The sequence below is a fragment of the Oncorhynchus masou genome, chromosome 22 (assembly GCF_036934945.1).
Source record: "Oncorhynchus masou masou isolate Uvic2021 chromosome 22, UVic_Omas_1.1, whole genome shotgun sequence".
NCBI lineage: Eukaryota > Metazoa > Chordata > Actinopteri > Salmoniformes > Salmonidae > Oncorhynchus > Oncorhynchus masou.
In genome coordinates, this window is record NC_088233.1 from 2,432,768 (window position 1) to 2,447,293 (window position 14,526).

General features: G+C 37.5%; 1 protein-coding gene across 1 annotated transcript in view; it reads right to left on the reverse strand.

The window, feature by feature from the left end:
- Window positions 1–1,396: 1,396 nt before the first annotated feature.
- The window catches only part of LOC135508883 (mucin-2-like), a 63,998-nt gene continuing 50,868 nt past the window's right edge, over window positions 1,397–14,526 (reverse strand). Inside the window, exons 23-36 of the mRNA XM_064929092.1 lie at window positions 14,105–14,276; window positions 13,189–13,433; window positions 12,388–12,571; window positions 11,509–11,740; window positions 10,990–11,168; window positions 10,649–10,718; window positions 9,988–10,130; window positions 9,867–9,898; window positions 9,271–9,439; window positions 6,275–6,315; window positions 5,839–5,967; window positions 5,569–5,608; window positions 1,968–2,088; window positions 1,397–1,765 (exon numbers count right to left, since the gene is read on the reverse strand). Coding sequence (XP_064785164.1) covers window positions 1,585–1,765; window positions 1,968–2,088; window positions 5,569–5,608; window positions 5,839–5,967; window positions 6,275–6,315; window positions 9,271–9,439; window positions 9,867–9,898; window positions 9,988–10,130; window positions 10,649–10,718; window positions 10,990–11,168; window positions 11,509–11,740; window positions 12,388–12,571; window positions 13,189–13,433; window positions 14,105–14,276 — 1,938 coding nt within the window. The 3' untranslated portion in view covers window positions 1,397–1,584. The remainder of the gene's footprint in view (window positions 1,766–1,967; window positions 2,089–5,568; window positions 5,609–5,838; window positions 5,968–6,274; window positions 6,316–9,270; window positions 9,440–9,866; window positions 9,899–9,987; window positions 10,131–10,648; window positions 10,719–10,989; window positions 11,169–11,508; window positions 11,741–12,387; window positions 12,572–13,188; window positions 13,434–14,104; window positions 14,277–14,526) is intronic.

Consider the following 14,526-nt stretch of genomic DNA (forward strand, 5'->3'; position numbering starts at 1 on the left):
CGCTCCATTCTGGATATATATCGACGGAATTAATCAAACAAAAGGACCATTTGTGATGTTTATGGGACATATTGGAGTGCCAACAAAAGAAGCTTGTCAAAGGTAAGGCATGACTTATATTTTTATTTCTGTGTTTTGTGTTGCACCTGTAGGGTTGAAATATGCTTTTCTCTCTTTGTTTACTATGTCGCTATCCTCAGATATTAGCATTGTTTGCTTTTGCCAAAAAGCCTTTTTGAAATCTGACATGTTGGCTGGATTCACAACAAGTGTCGCTTTAATTTGCTATATTGTATGTGTGATTTCATGAAAGTTTGATTTTTATAGTAATTTATTTGAATTTGGCGCTCTGCATTTTCACTGTCTTTTGGTCAGGTGGGACGCTACATATCAAAGAGAGGTTAATGAGAGTCACATCACAACATGCGTTAGAAATAAATAAAATCAATATCCTAATAGAAATGCAAAATTGGCTTCTCGAATGGCACAGCATCACAGTGCTCTGGCATCACTACAGGCCTGAGTTCAATTCTAGGTTGTGTCGCATGTCCTTATAGAACACCTTATAGAACACCAACAAGCTCCCATCTCTCTGCTCCATGTCCTTACAGAAAACCAACAAGCTCCCATCTCTCTGCACCATATCCTTACAGAACAACAACAAGCTACCATCTCTCTGCTCCATATCCTTACAGAACACCGTTAAATAAAATGTTCAGCTTGCTATAAACTTTGTCTCCGGCTAAAATTGCCATCTAACTGTCAATAAATAAACACATATCTAGGTGAATATTAGCTACATCTTGTAATGACAAACCCATTCGTTGAGATAGAATTGGCTAAACAAAATATGTGGTTCTTGTGACATTTTGACATCAATGTATAAGAATAGGTAATCAGTGTTGCAGATTTCAGTGACGAATCTGTGATCGCTACATATATTTCTGGACTTGTAAATTGATAATAACCATTGATTCTTGAAGAATATCACTTATAAATGCCTAATGAGCTGAGTTCAACTGTCCTAGCCCATCACACCCCAAAATATAAGATTCTTTAATTCCATTGTTGGTAAACAACATAATTGTAAACACAAACTGTATAGCCTCAAAACATGATTAAAACTGTCATTTTGATATCATGGACGGTCAGTTCTTACATCCATTGCCCTGTCTAAGAACTTGATAGTGGTTACATTTCTCCAGCCCCATTCTTCAGCTTTTTGCCAAAACACTGGCAGGGTGGAGACCTTGTTATTGTTTGAATTGCAGATTGCCCCTTTTAATAGTAACCGTTATGTAATGAATACATTCTTTATTAAATACTATGTGTACTGTTTCCCTAGTCACACAATGACGGACTTGACAATATGAAATAAAACAAGAAAGATAATGACTTCATGCTTCTTCATCAGTTTAATAGGTTTGCATAATGTCTATGATAGTGTAGAGAGAAAGAACATACAGTTCATGAAAGTAGCCTATATGATAATGAGACAGACCCTATTGGTTCCCTTTAGATAAAACTATTGAATATTCCATGCAGGTAAATAAGAACACTTCAAAAGACTTCATTCATCAAAGCCTAATCTAAGTGGTTCTTCTTGTCACACTCAGAGTCATGGCAGCCACACTTATCAATGTAAATGTAGGACTGCATGATCTTCTTCCCATCAGGGCAGACCATCTCCACCTTCCTCTCACTGGTCGACATCTCTTGACAGCAGGAGCAAGAGTGCATCAGGGTGTTTTTCTCTGCAGAGTACCTAGCAAACAGGACACACAAACAACACTGTTAGAAACAGTACAACATTTATTCTGCCATAGGTCAACTCCCATTGAATTCTCACCCTTCATTCCAATTCCCCACTTACAAATTTCTGCAAGACCCAAATGCATGTTGCGTTAGTTTCTGTGTATTGTTTTGGCATGTGTGTGTGTGTGTTCTTATTTAGAGTTTGTACTCACATAGAAGACGTTCCACAGGATCCCCGGCAGGCTGAGATTTCCACCGGCACAGAGGACCTGCAGTTATTCACCTCAAGGTAGGTGGTGGTGTTCTTCACATCACAGTGACTGATTAAAGTGCCTGTGGAGGTAGACAGAGTTAAGGAGGATTTTTTAAAGGGTTGAGTTTCCCCCTTTCTATGTAAAGTGCATAGACTTTTAGCAACTTGAAAAAGTACATCACATCTGTATTCGGTTTAATCTACAGTAACTCAACATTGATTTATTGTATCATAAGAGGTCAGGTTCATAAGAGGTTATGTTCATAAGAGGTTAGGTTCATAAGAGGTTAGGTTCATAAGAGGTTATGTTCAAAAGAGGTTATGTTCATAAGAGGTTATGTTCATAAGAGGTTATGTTCATAAGAGGTCAGGTTCATAATAGGTCAATTTCATAAGAGGTTATGTTCATAAGAAATTAGGTTCATAAGAGGTCAGGTTCATAAGAAGTTAGGTTCATAAGAGGTTATGTTCATAAGAGGGCAATTTCAAAAGAGATTATGTTCATAAGAGGTAATGATCATAAGAGGTTATGTTCATAAGAGGGCAGGTTCATAAGAGGTTATGTTCATAAGAGGTTATGTTTATAAGAGGTCAGGTTCATAAGAGGTTAGGTTCATAAGAGGTTATGTTCATAAGAGGTCAATTTCATAACAGGTTATGTTCATAAGAGTTTAGGTTCATAAGACATTATGTTCATAAGAGGTTATGTTTATAAGAGGTTATGTTCATAAGAGGTCAGGTTCATAAGAGGATATGTTCATAAGAGGGCAGGTTCATAAGAGGTTATGTTCATAAGAGGTTATGTTTATAAGAGGTCAGGTTCATAAGAGGTTAGGTTCATAAGAGGTTATGTTCATAAGAGGTCAATTTCATAACAGGTTATGTTCATAAGAGTTTAGGTTCATAAGACATTATGTTCATAAGAGGTTATGTTTATAAGAGGTTATGTTCATAAGAGGTCAGGTTCATAAGAGGATATGTTCATAAGAGGTCAGGTTCATAAGAGGTTAGGTTCATAAGAGGTCAGGTTCATAAGAGGTTAGGTTCATAAGAGATTATGTTCATAAGAGATTATATTCATAAGAGGTTTTGTTCATAAAAGGTTTGTTCATAAGAGGTCAGGTTCATAAGAGGTCAGGTTCATAATAGGTCAATTTCATAAGAGGTTATGATCATAATAGATTATGTTCATAAGAGGTCAGGTTCATAAGAGGTTAGGTTCATAAGAGGTTATGTTCATAAGAGGTCAATTTCATAAGAGGTTAGGTTCATAAGAGATTATGTTCATAAGAGGTTATGTTTATAAGAGGTTATGTTCATAAGAGTTCAGGTTCATAAGAGGTTATGTTCATAAGAGGTCAATTTCATAAGAGGTTATGTTCATAAGAGGTTAGTTTCATAAAAGATTATGTTCATAAGAGGTTATGTTTATAAGAGGTTATGTTCATAAGAGGTCAGGTTCATAAGAGGTTATGTTCATAAGAGGTCAGGTTCATAAGAGGTTAGGTTCATAAGAGGTTATGTTCATAAGAGGTCAATTTCATAAGAGGTTATGTTCATTAGAGGTTATGTTCAAAAGAGGGCAATTTCATAAGAGGTTATGTTCATAAGAGGTCAGGTTCATAAGAGGTTATGTTCATAATAGGTCAATTTCATAAGAGGTTATGATCATAAGAGGTCAGGTTCATAAGATCTTATGTTCATAAGAGGTCAGGTTCATAAGAGGTTAGGTTCTTTAGAGGTTATGTTCATAAGAGGTTATTTTCATAAGAGGTCAATCTTATAAGAGGTTATGTTCATAAGAGGTTATGTTCATAAGAGGTTATGTTCATTAGAGTGTAGGTTCATTAGAGGTTATGTTCATTAGAAGTTAGGTTCATAAGAGGTTATGTTCATAAGAGGTTATGTTCATAATAGGTCAATTTCATAAGAGGTTATGATCATAAGAGGTTATGTTCATAAGAGGCCAGGTTCATAAGAGGTTATGTTCATAAGAGGTTATGTTCATAAGAGGTCAGGTTCATAAGAGGTTATGTTCATAACAGGTCAGGTTCATAAGAGGTTATGTTCATAAGAGGTTATGTTCATAAGAGGTTAGGTTCATAAGAGGTTATGTTCATAATAGGTCAATTTCATAAGAGGTTATGATCATAAGAGGTCAGGTTCATAAGAGGTTATGTTCATAAGAGGTTAGGTTCTTTAGAGGTTATGTTCATAAGAGGTTATTGTCATAAGAGGTCAGGTTCATAAGAGGTTATGTTCATAAGAGGTTATGTTCATAAGTGGTCAGGTTCATAAGAGGTTATGTTCATAAGAGGTCAGGTTCATAAGAGGTTATGGTCATAAGAGGTCAATTTCATAAGAGGTTATGATCATAAGAGGTTATGTTCATAAGAGGTCAGGTTCATAAGAGGTTATGTTCATAAGAGGTTATGTTCATAAGAGGTCAGGTTCATAAGAGGTTATGTTCATAAGAGGTCAGGTTTATAAGAGGTTATGGTCATAAGAGGTCAATTTCATAAGAGGTTATGATCATAAGAGGTTATGTTCATAAGAGGTTAGGTTCATAAGAGGTTAGGTTCATAAGAGGTTATGTTCATTAGAAGTTAGGTTCATAAGAGGTTATGTTCATAAGAGGTTAGGTTCATAAGAGGTTAGGTTCATAAGAGGTTATGTTCATTAGAAGTTAGGTTCATAAGAGGTTATGTTCATAAGAGGTAAGGTTCAACAAGTTTATGTTCATGAGCTATTGTGTCCATAAGAGGTCAATTTCATAAGAGGTTATGATCATAAGAGGTCAGGTTCATAAGAGGTTAGGTTCATAAGAGGTTATGTTCATAAGAGGTCAGGTTCATAACAGGTCAGGTTCATAAGAGGTTAGGTTAAATAAAAGGTTATGTTCATAAGAGGTTATGTTTATAAGAGGTTAGGTTCATAAGAGATTATGTTCATAAGAGATTATGTTCATAAGAGGTTATGTTCATAAGAGGTCAGGTTCATAAGAGGTTATGTTCATAATAGGTCAATTTCATAAGAGGTTATGATCATAAGAGGTTATGTTCATAAGAGGTCAGGTTCATAAGAGGTTAGGTTCATAAGAAGTTAGGTTCATAAGAGGTTATGTTCATAAGATGTTGTGTTCATAAGAGGTTATGTTCATAAGAGGTCAGGTTCAACAAGTTTATGTTCATAAGCTGTTATGTTCATAAGAGGTTATGTTCATAAGAGGTCAGGTTTATAAGAGGTTATGTTCACAAGAGATCAGGTTCAAATAGTTTATGTTCATAAGAGGTTATGTTAATAAGAGGTCAGGTTCATAAGAGGTTATGTTCAAAATAAGTTATGTTCATAAGAGGTTATGTTCATAAGAGGTCAGGTTCATAAGAGGTTATGTTCAAAAGAGATTATGTTCATAAGAGGTCAGGTTCATAAGAGGGTATGTTCATAAGAGGTTATGTTCATAAGAGGTTATGTTTGACTAGTAGATCTGATCTATAAACGAAAAATACAAAACAAATCATGATTATTTGGAAATGAATCATTATATTGTTTTTACTTACAGGTTGTGCAACATCCGTTTGCATCAGTTTTCTCAGTTCCCTGTCAAAAGGAATTGTGTACAGCTCAATTTGGATACGACTAGTTACAGTCTAATGAGCTAGATAACACAGTGTAGATGTTATGGAAAACTATGATCATCTATGAATATGTTACTCGGGTGTAAATTCAATATAACCTCCAAGTTTCTATCGAATTAATCAAGCAGTATATTTAGGTGTAGTTACTTTACTTCAAACAAACACATTCAACCAGTTTCCTCATCTACTTACAGGGACACAGTCCTCTGGACGGAACACTGGGCATTTCATTTTGGATTCCACAACGATGAACTGGCTGTTTGTCTTTGTGCATTCATACTTCACACAGCGGTCACTAGGGGGCGACCAAAACTCCCCAAGCTGTCAAGTAGCAGAAAAATAAATGTTGGTAATTTGATACTGTATGTTATAAAAACTTCAATAAATAAGAGTTTATAAATAATTTATAAACCTTTCAGAAATATGTACATCATTATTCAAATATGTAAACAAGCATTACAATTCTTAAGCATTTACATCTTTAACATTTATGATCATTTATGAACATTTTTAAGCATTTATTTGTTCTCATTAGTGAATCAACATTTAGGTTTATTTTATGCAAAATGTACAAATGATTTATTGTAATATTGCTCTTTTCTGCCTGCAAAGACATGTCACTTCTCACCGTGTATTCAGTATTGTTGTGGACACAAACAGGTTTGGGCACTGAAAGAACACACAATAAAAGGGTCAGACAATGGTTGAGACATAACAGTTGTTGAACGGTTAAGTTAGTCACAATTCCTGCACCATGTTACCATCATGACACCTGCACCATGTTGCCATCATGACACCTGCACCATGTTACCATCATGACACCTGCACCATGTTACCATCATGACACCTGCAACATGTTGCCATCATGACACCTGCACCATGTTACCATCATGACACCTGCACCATGTTACCATCATGTAACCATCATGACACCTGCACCATGTTACCATCATGACACCTGCACCATGTTACCATCATGACACCTGCACCATGTTGCCATCATGACACCTGCATCATGTTACCATCATGACACCTGCACCATGTTACCATCATGACACCTGCAACATGTTGCCATCATGACACCTGTACCATGTTACCATCATGACACCTGCACCATGTTACCATCATGACACCTGCACCATGTTACCATCATGTAACCATCATGACACCTGCACCATGTTACCATCATGACACCTGCACCATGTTACCATCATGACACCTGCACCATGTTGCCATCATGACACCTGCATCATGTTACCATCATGACACCTGCACCATGTTACCATCATGACACCTGCAACATGTTGCCATCATGACACCTGCACCATGTTACCATCATGACACCTGCACCATGTTACCTTCATGTAACCATCATGACACCTGCACCATGTTACCATCATGACACCTGCAACATGTTGCCATCATGACACCTGCACCATGTTACCATCATGTTGCCATCATGACACCTGCACCATGTTACCATCATGACACCTGCACCATGTTACCATCATGACACCTGCACCATGTTACCATCATGACACCTGCACCATGTTACCATCATGACACCTGCACCATGTTCATGATAATATTTACATTCATCCTGGGCTTAATAATTAGTGACAGGGTCCAATAACATGGTCCAATAGCATGGTCCAATAACATGGTCCAATAACAGGGTCCAATAACAGGGTCCAATAACATGGTCCAATAACATGGTCCAATAACAGGGTACAATGACATGGTCCAATAACATGGTCCAATAACATGGTCCAATAACATGGTCCAATAACAGGGTCCAATAACATGGTCCAATAACAGGGTCCAATAACATGGTCCAATAACAGGGTCCAATAACATGGTCCAATAACAGGGTCCAATAACATGGTCCAATAACATGGTCCAATAACAGGGTCCAATAACAGGGTCCAATAACAGGGTCCAATAACATGGTCCAATGACATGGTCCAATAACAGGGTCCAATAACAGGGTCCAATAACAGGGTCCAATAACAGGGTCCAATAACAGGGTCCAATAACAGGGTCCAATAACATGGTCAGTATAAAGGCTTCATAAACACTACAGAAATGACAAATCATCTATAACCATGTGGCATAACTGTATGACATAACCCACTGTGTCAAATTAGACAAACCTGTGATTTACAAATGGTGGCATAAGCACTGCTTAATAAATGTCTTATGAATCATTCACCCATATTTATTGTAATTGTTTATGAGTTTATAGTTGTTAAGTGTTGAGTTAGATCATATATTGTAGCTATCGCAATAGTTATTTCAAATAATTTGCACATCCTTACCACACTGTATTGAAATGTCTTTATTATTTTGTAACTTCTATGAGTGTAATGTTTACTGTTAATTTTTATTGTTCATTTCACTTTTGTTTATAATTGACTTCACTTGCTTTGGCAATGTTAACATATGTTTCCCTTGCCAATAAAGACCTCAAATTGAATTGAATTGGTGTGACAAAGGCATTTCCTGACACACCTGCTAAATTTCTTTGTTGTTACTTTTAAGGTTGGAATCAACATGCAGAACCTCCTGGAGAATGAGAGGTAAGAACCCATTGGTCCACCAGCTCAGGGACAAGCTACACTAATCACAGTCCGGTGTAATGTTCAATATAATTACATTGTTGGACTGTTTTGAAACTTTATGTATTTAAATTGATTTGAAAATGTACAAATAAAAAGGAAATGTATGGTTTAAACAGGTCTTTAATGTGTATTTGTTTTAGCTGTTTGTGATAATTCCCAGATTGTTAATACATTGACGTGCCCATCATTAAGCTTTTATGTGTGTGTTGTGAATGGCCAAGAGGTCTGACTCTACAGTGAATACAGCATTATATGGTATAGAGTCGTTATGGATGTATTTATGAATGACAGAAGGGGGCGCTCTTCAAACTAAGTGTTACAACACAGTGTCAATTAATATTATTAACGTTCTGATGACTTATGAAGGTTCTCTCATGATCCATGTTATCTTATTTATGATCCACAGGTTACTTAACATATTTACATATACATATATACATATATATTTATATATATATTTACATATATTAACATATAAACACATTCAACATATTTACTGTAGGGTGACAGGTATTTAACATAGTCAAAAAAGTCAGAATTATTGGCCATTTCCACAATTTATATTCCTCAAATGTTATTTTAAACCTAAACGAAGGCAAAGATGGATGCGTTGGTCCACCAGACGTTCTTGGAACGAGATTAGTTGTAATGTGACTAACGTGACTTCACTTTAGAGAGTAAGCCGTCCTTCAGCACAACATGTCACCCTTTATAAAACACAAGTTTATATTATATGCCACACAGTGTTTTATGTCACATTTGACATCGGTGATTATGTCACAGAGTTATGTCACATTTATGAACCCTTTATAAAGCATGTTATAGATACTTTGTAACACATTTATGTAGTGCTTATGAAGGCTTTATGAAGTAGCGAGAATGAAGAGCTGTTTGGTGCTAACATTCCACTCCTTGTCATATGCCAAACATTTAGCACAAGCAGACTTGTACCCAGGTTACCTGGTAGCACGTTAAGGTGCCTCTCTATCCTGTCTCTACTCACCACATGTATTTATCTGACAGCAGTCCACCGTCTCGTTGACCAACACCTCACCGTACTTCTTACAGGTAACAATTTCTTGGGGCGGACATTTCACTGGTTCACACTGGACACTCAGTGTGTCAGCATTACACGTGCACTTCTGGCAGTTACTGTACCAAGTCTCACCAAACTGTGTTGGGACAAAACAAACAATGTCAGCAGAGACTTCAAATTTATTAAGACGAGGACTGGCCACCCCTCAGAACCTGGTTCCTCTCTTGGTTTATTCCTAGGTTTCTGCCTTCTCTGGAGTTTTTTCTAGCCACTGTCTTTCTGCCTCTGCATTGCTTGCTCTTTGAGGTTTTAGACTGGGTATGTGTAAAGGCTTTGTTGCTGCTGCTGATGAAAAAAGGGCTTTATCAAATACATTTGATTGATAATAGCAATAGGGCTCCAGCCTCTTCAGGGCTGGACAACTTACAATCCCCAATGAAACTAGTAAACTGATTAAAATAATGGAGGTTCTATACAGAACCTTTTTGTGGGCCATAATGTGAAGTGAGCTGTTGAACCATTTCTTCTGACAGATTCATTGTGGTTCACATCCACATTATTACCTGTTTGGGTTTTCCATCAGGTCCTGTGCATCCTTGAAGGGAAAATAAGATCGTAGGTCATACATGCTGGTACTTTGAGACACAATTAAACAATGTATTCCTCAAACTGACACATCCTTACCACAGTCACGAACACAGGTGTCAGAGAATGTGTTGAACAAGATGGTACCCTCAGGGCAGAAACAGCCCTCCATGAATGAGTCACATACAAAGTCACGGGTCATTTGTGCTCCCTGACATGAATGCACATATTTGTCATTGTATCTAAGACAAGAAAAAACAATTAATCACAGACTAGAAACCTTGGAATAGAATGGAAACCTTTAAGAATGCATGTCCTTTAGGTAGTGGTATAAAATAATGAGATGGGAAGAGATGGGAATGAGATGAGATGAGAATGAGATTAGATAGGAATGAGATGAGTTGAGAATGAGATGAGTTGAGAATGAGATGAGATGGGAATGAGATGACAATGAGATGGGAATGAGATGACAATGAGATGAGTTGAGAATGAGATGAGATGGGAATGAGATGAGATGGGAATGACATGAGAATGAGATGAGAATGAAATGAGATGGGAATGAGATTGAAATGAGTTGAGAGTGAGATGGGAATGAGATGAGATGAGAACGAGATGAGAATTAGATGAGAATGAAATGGGAATGAGATAAGATGGTAATAAGATGAGATGGGAATGATATAAAATGGGAATGAGATGAGATGGGAATGAGATGAGAATGAGATGAGATGGGAATGAGATGAGATGAGAATGAGATGGATACCTTGAATTGCATGTTGGCTGGATAGTAGAGCCACATGCCTTATACACTTTGGTCTTAGGGCATGTCAGATCTATATTATGGTCAAGATGGAATGAAAGACAAAACAGTATGTACGCAATTTGTAAATGCAGGTTGTCAAAATACAAATAATTAATGTAAATCGTAAAGTTATTTGAATTATTTAAAATCGTCTTAACATCTATCCTGCATCCGAAATTGGATCCTATTCCCTACTTAGATCACTACTTATGGCAGGAGCCTGGTCAAAAGCAGTGCACTATGTAGGGAATAGGATCCCATTGGGGACACAGTTCTTACTGGATATGAAAGTCCTTCCCTACCACATGTTCCATTAGTTGATGTCCTCCAGTCGATACAGACTCCAGCTGCTGCACACCTAACAGCGTAGGCTTCCAGGCTGGAGCAGCCGATTGAGATATTTGGCATGTGGCAGACATCAAACTTACAGGCCTCGAAGAAGGGTTGACGTGGGATAACGTCATGGCATTGCTTAAAGACCCTTCCAAAATAAAGACCCCATTTAAGTTATTATATCGGCCTAACCCAAAAGGGGCATTTAACATGTCACAACAGATTTATTACAAATACTGATTACTGTATGCCTTACACGCTAAATTATTGGTGAAGCATCTATGAAGTTTTTATGAATATGACATATTTTATACGGCATAAAAAGTCTGTAAGATAAGTTTGGTTCTAAGTTATGGAACAACAACCCCTGCCTTTACCGGAGAGTTGACAGACTTGTATGTAAACAGTTTCACAGCAACCTCAATCAGATTCCCTGGTCTTTGTAATATAGCTGTCTCTTTGTGTTATTACAAGGTTACACGTCTTACGGGCTAAGTATGATGTCACAGATTGATGTCTTTCCTGACGGGCAGGTTGGAGGCTTAGGGGTAGGTGGGGTAGGTGGGGTAGGTAGGGTAGGGGGTGGGGTAGGGGGTTGCCATTCACAGTAGGGTTTTTTAACATCAGGAATCTTCCATTCATGAGCCATCCCAGGACATGATGGGTCAATCTTTCCATTCGGTAATCTGCAATCGTTTTTCCTGATATTGTCACAGGTACCTTTATAAAGGTACAATAAATATGGGAATGAGAAAAAACACAAGTTATTTTATGTCAGAAACAGCTGCTCATAACTTTAAGCCTACCTACAGTATCTTTTAATTGTTTTTTTCTATCATTGTAACTGTACAGTGAACACTTTAATGCCATGGAAATGCAAAAACACACAACAAAATAACATCAAATCATTGCAACAAATGTTCAGTTTTGTTTTTGGTCTACATAATGGATGCATCCCAAATGGGACCCTATTCCCCCTGGTTAAAAGGAGTGCACTACAATGGGACCCTATTCCCCCTGGTTAAAAGGAGTGCACTACAATGGGACCCTATTCCCCCTGGTTAAAAGGAGTGAACTACAATGGGACCCTATTCCCCCTGGTTAAAAGGAGTGAACTACAATGGGACCCTATTCCCCCTGGTTAAAAGGAGTGCACTACAATGGGACACTATTCCCCCTGGTTAAAAGGAGTGAACTACAATGGGACCCTATTCCCCCTGGTTAAAAGGAGTGCACTACAATGGGACCCTATTCCCCCTGTTTAGAAGGAGTGAACTACAATGGGACCCTATTCCCCCTGGTTAAAAGGAGTGCACTACATTGGGAACAGTGTGCCATTTGGGATGCAGTAAAGCCTACAGACTTACCACACTGCCCCTCTGTGTTGTTGTGGAATAGGGAGTTTGGCAGGGTCACACTGAACATAAGGGACTTAAACATCACTGTTGCTTTAATGGCAGGGATCTTCAACAGTAACTCTACCCCAGTGCTGGTGATCATGAGGTCTTCATTAGAAAAGGTTGGGAAGATCTGATTTCCATTGATGTAAACCTTGTAAATTATTAGGAAAAATATTACATTACGAATGAGAGTAGAGAACATAATAACATTACAATAATGTAACTAAGATATGAACGGTTTCCAGAACTTAATGAAGTCCCAAGAAGTGTTGGTAGTCTGTTAATAATTTGTCAATATCATGAAATTCTTTGAAATGTCATGGGAATGTTTCAGATACCTTGATGATGGTTCTGAGTTAACGTGACGCCATCATCAAAGTGGTTAACCAATATGTAATGTTGCTAAATAACTATTTGTAACTACTGTAGTGTAGTACTGCATATTATATTTATAGTAGTCAGCAAGATCAGATTTCCCCTTTAATCAATACCCCCACGTTACAAAAAGTAAATAAGTTAATAATACATTTCAAAATATGAAGCTAGATTATTTTAAGTCTTAAAGTGGTATGAGAATGTCTATATCAAAGAATGTCTATATCAAAGAATGTCTGTATCAAAGAATGTCTGTATCAAAGAATGTCTATATCAAAGAATGTCTGTATCAAAGAATGTCTGTATCAAAGAATGTCTATCTCAAATAATTTCTATCTCAAAGTGTACTTTTTCAAAGTGTATAAATGTGTACAATAACACAGTTATATTTACCATATTTGTTGTCACGTTTAATCTCTTTGGAGTAAGAACGATTTTGTAAGACTTGTAATTGACAATCAGAGACTGAGGGCAGGTCGCATGTCCAGACGGATCGCAGTTATAGTTGTCGATGTTGACACTGAAGTTCTGTAGAGGAACTATTTCTTTAATCAAAACGTAGGTGCAGTTTTCCTGGAAACTGTAATATTGGCCATCAAATGTGACATAATGAGGGTCTCCCCATCCATAGCATATACCTGAGAGATAGAACAGAAGAAGGTAACAAATAGATCACTCATCAATACAAGAGTTTAAAGTCCTACTCCAGTCTCATTTTCACCTCATTTAACACCTGATTTACTGAACACAGCAGCTGGTCGAGGTATCGTCATGAAAAGGCCACAAGATGATAACATCACAATGTCACTATCAGATCAGACCAAGGGTGCAACTTAAACTGGGGACGAGGGGGGGGTTGGACGGGGGCATGTCTCCCCCACTTTCTGAAATTGCATTTTTGTTCCCCCTCAGTACAAAACAGGGCAACGCTGCGCTTTAGGACCATGCGGACGCCTCTGAGTGGTCGAGTAGGGTGTTTGGAGTGTTTATCCGACTGGATACAAATAATAATGATAATGATTATGCCCCCCCCCCCCACTTCTTAAACCAAAGTTGCGCCACTGGATCAGACCAACTCCTTGAAGTTTGCAGTTGGGTAAAAAAATATATATATTGTATTTCTTTACCCTTTGGTATGCGTACTTTACTGTATTTAAACTTAAGTTTTCAAGTTTTATACTTGGGATATCACTTTCAACAGGAAAAGTTCAAAAATCACTAAAGGACGTCTTTAAAACAAGTAAATTGGGGGCAATACGTATTTGTAGAAGGTAAGAAGATAATTAAAAACATTATGTTTTGAACTTACATTCACATTCGTAGTGATAGCAGCAACCTGATTCGTCATAGACTTTCACTGGTGGGTATCCATTTTCACACACAGGCTTTTCTACAGACTTACAGTCCACAGGCGTGGTGGTAATTACACCTCTGTGGCAAGTCTGAGTAGTGCAGTTGTCTGTCTTCCAAGTCTCTCCATCCTAAAGTTGAAAATGTATGTTTTAGTCCTGAAAGTAAACACACTACGTACTACACAACACTATAAACTACACAACACTATGAACTACACAACACTATGCTCTACACAACACTATGAACTAAACAACACTATGAACTACACAACACTATGAGCTACACAACACTATGAACTACACAACACTATGAGCTACACAACACTATGCACTACACAACACTATGAAGTACACAACACTATGAACTACACAACACTAT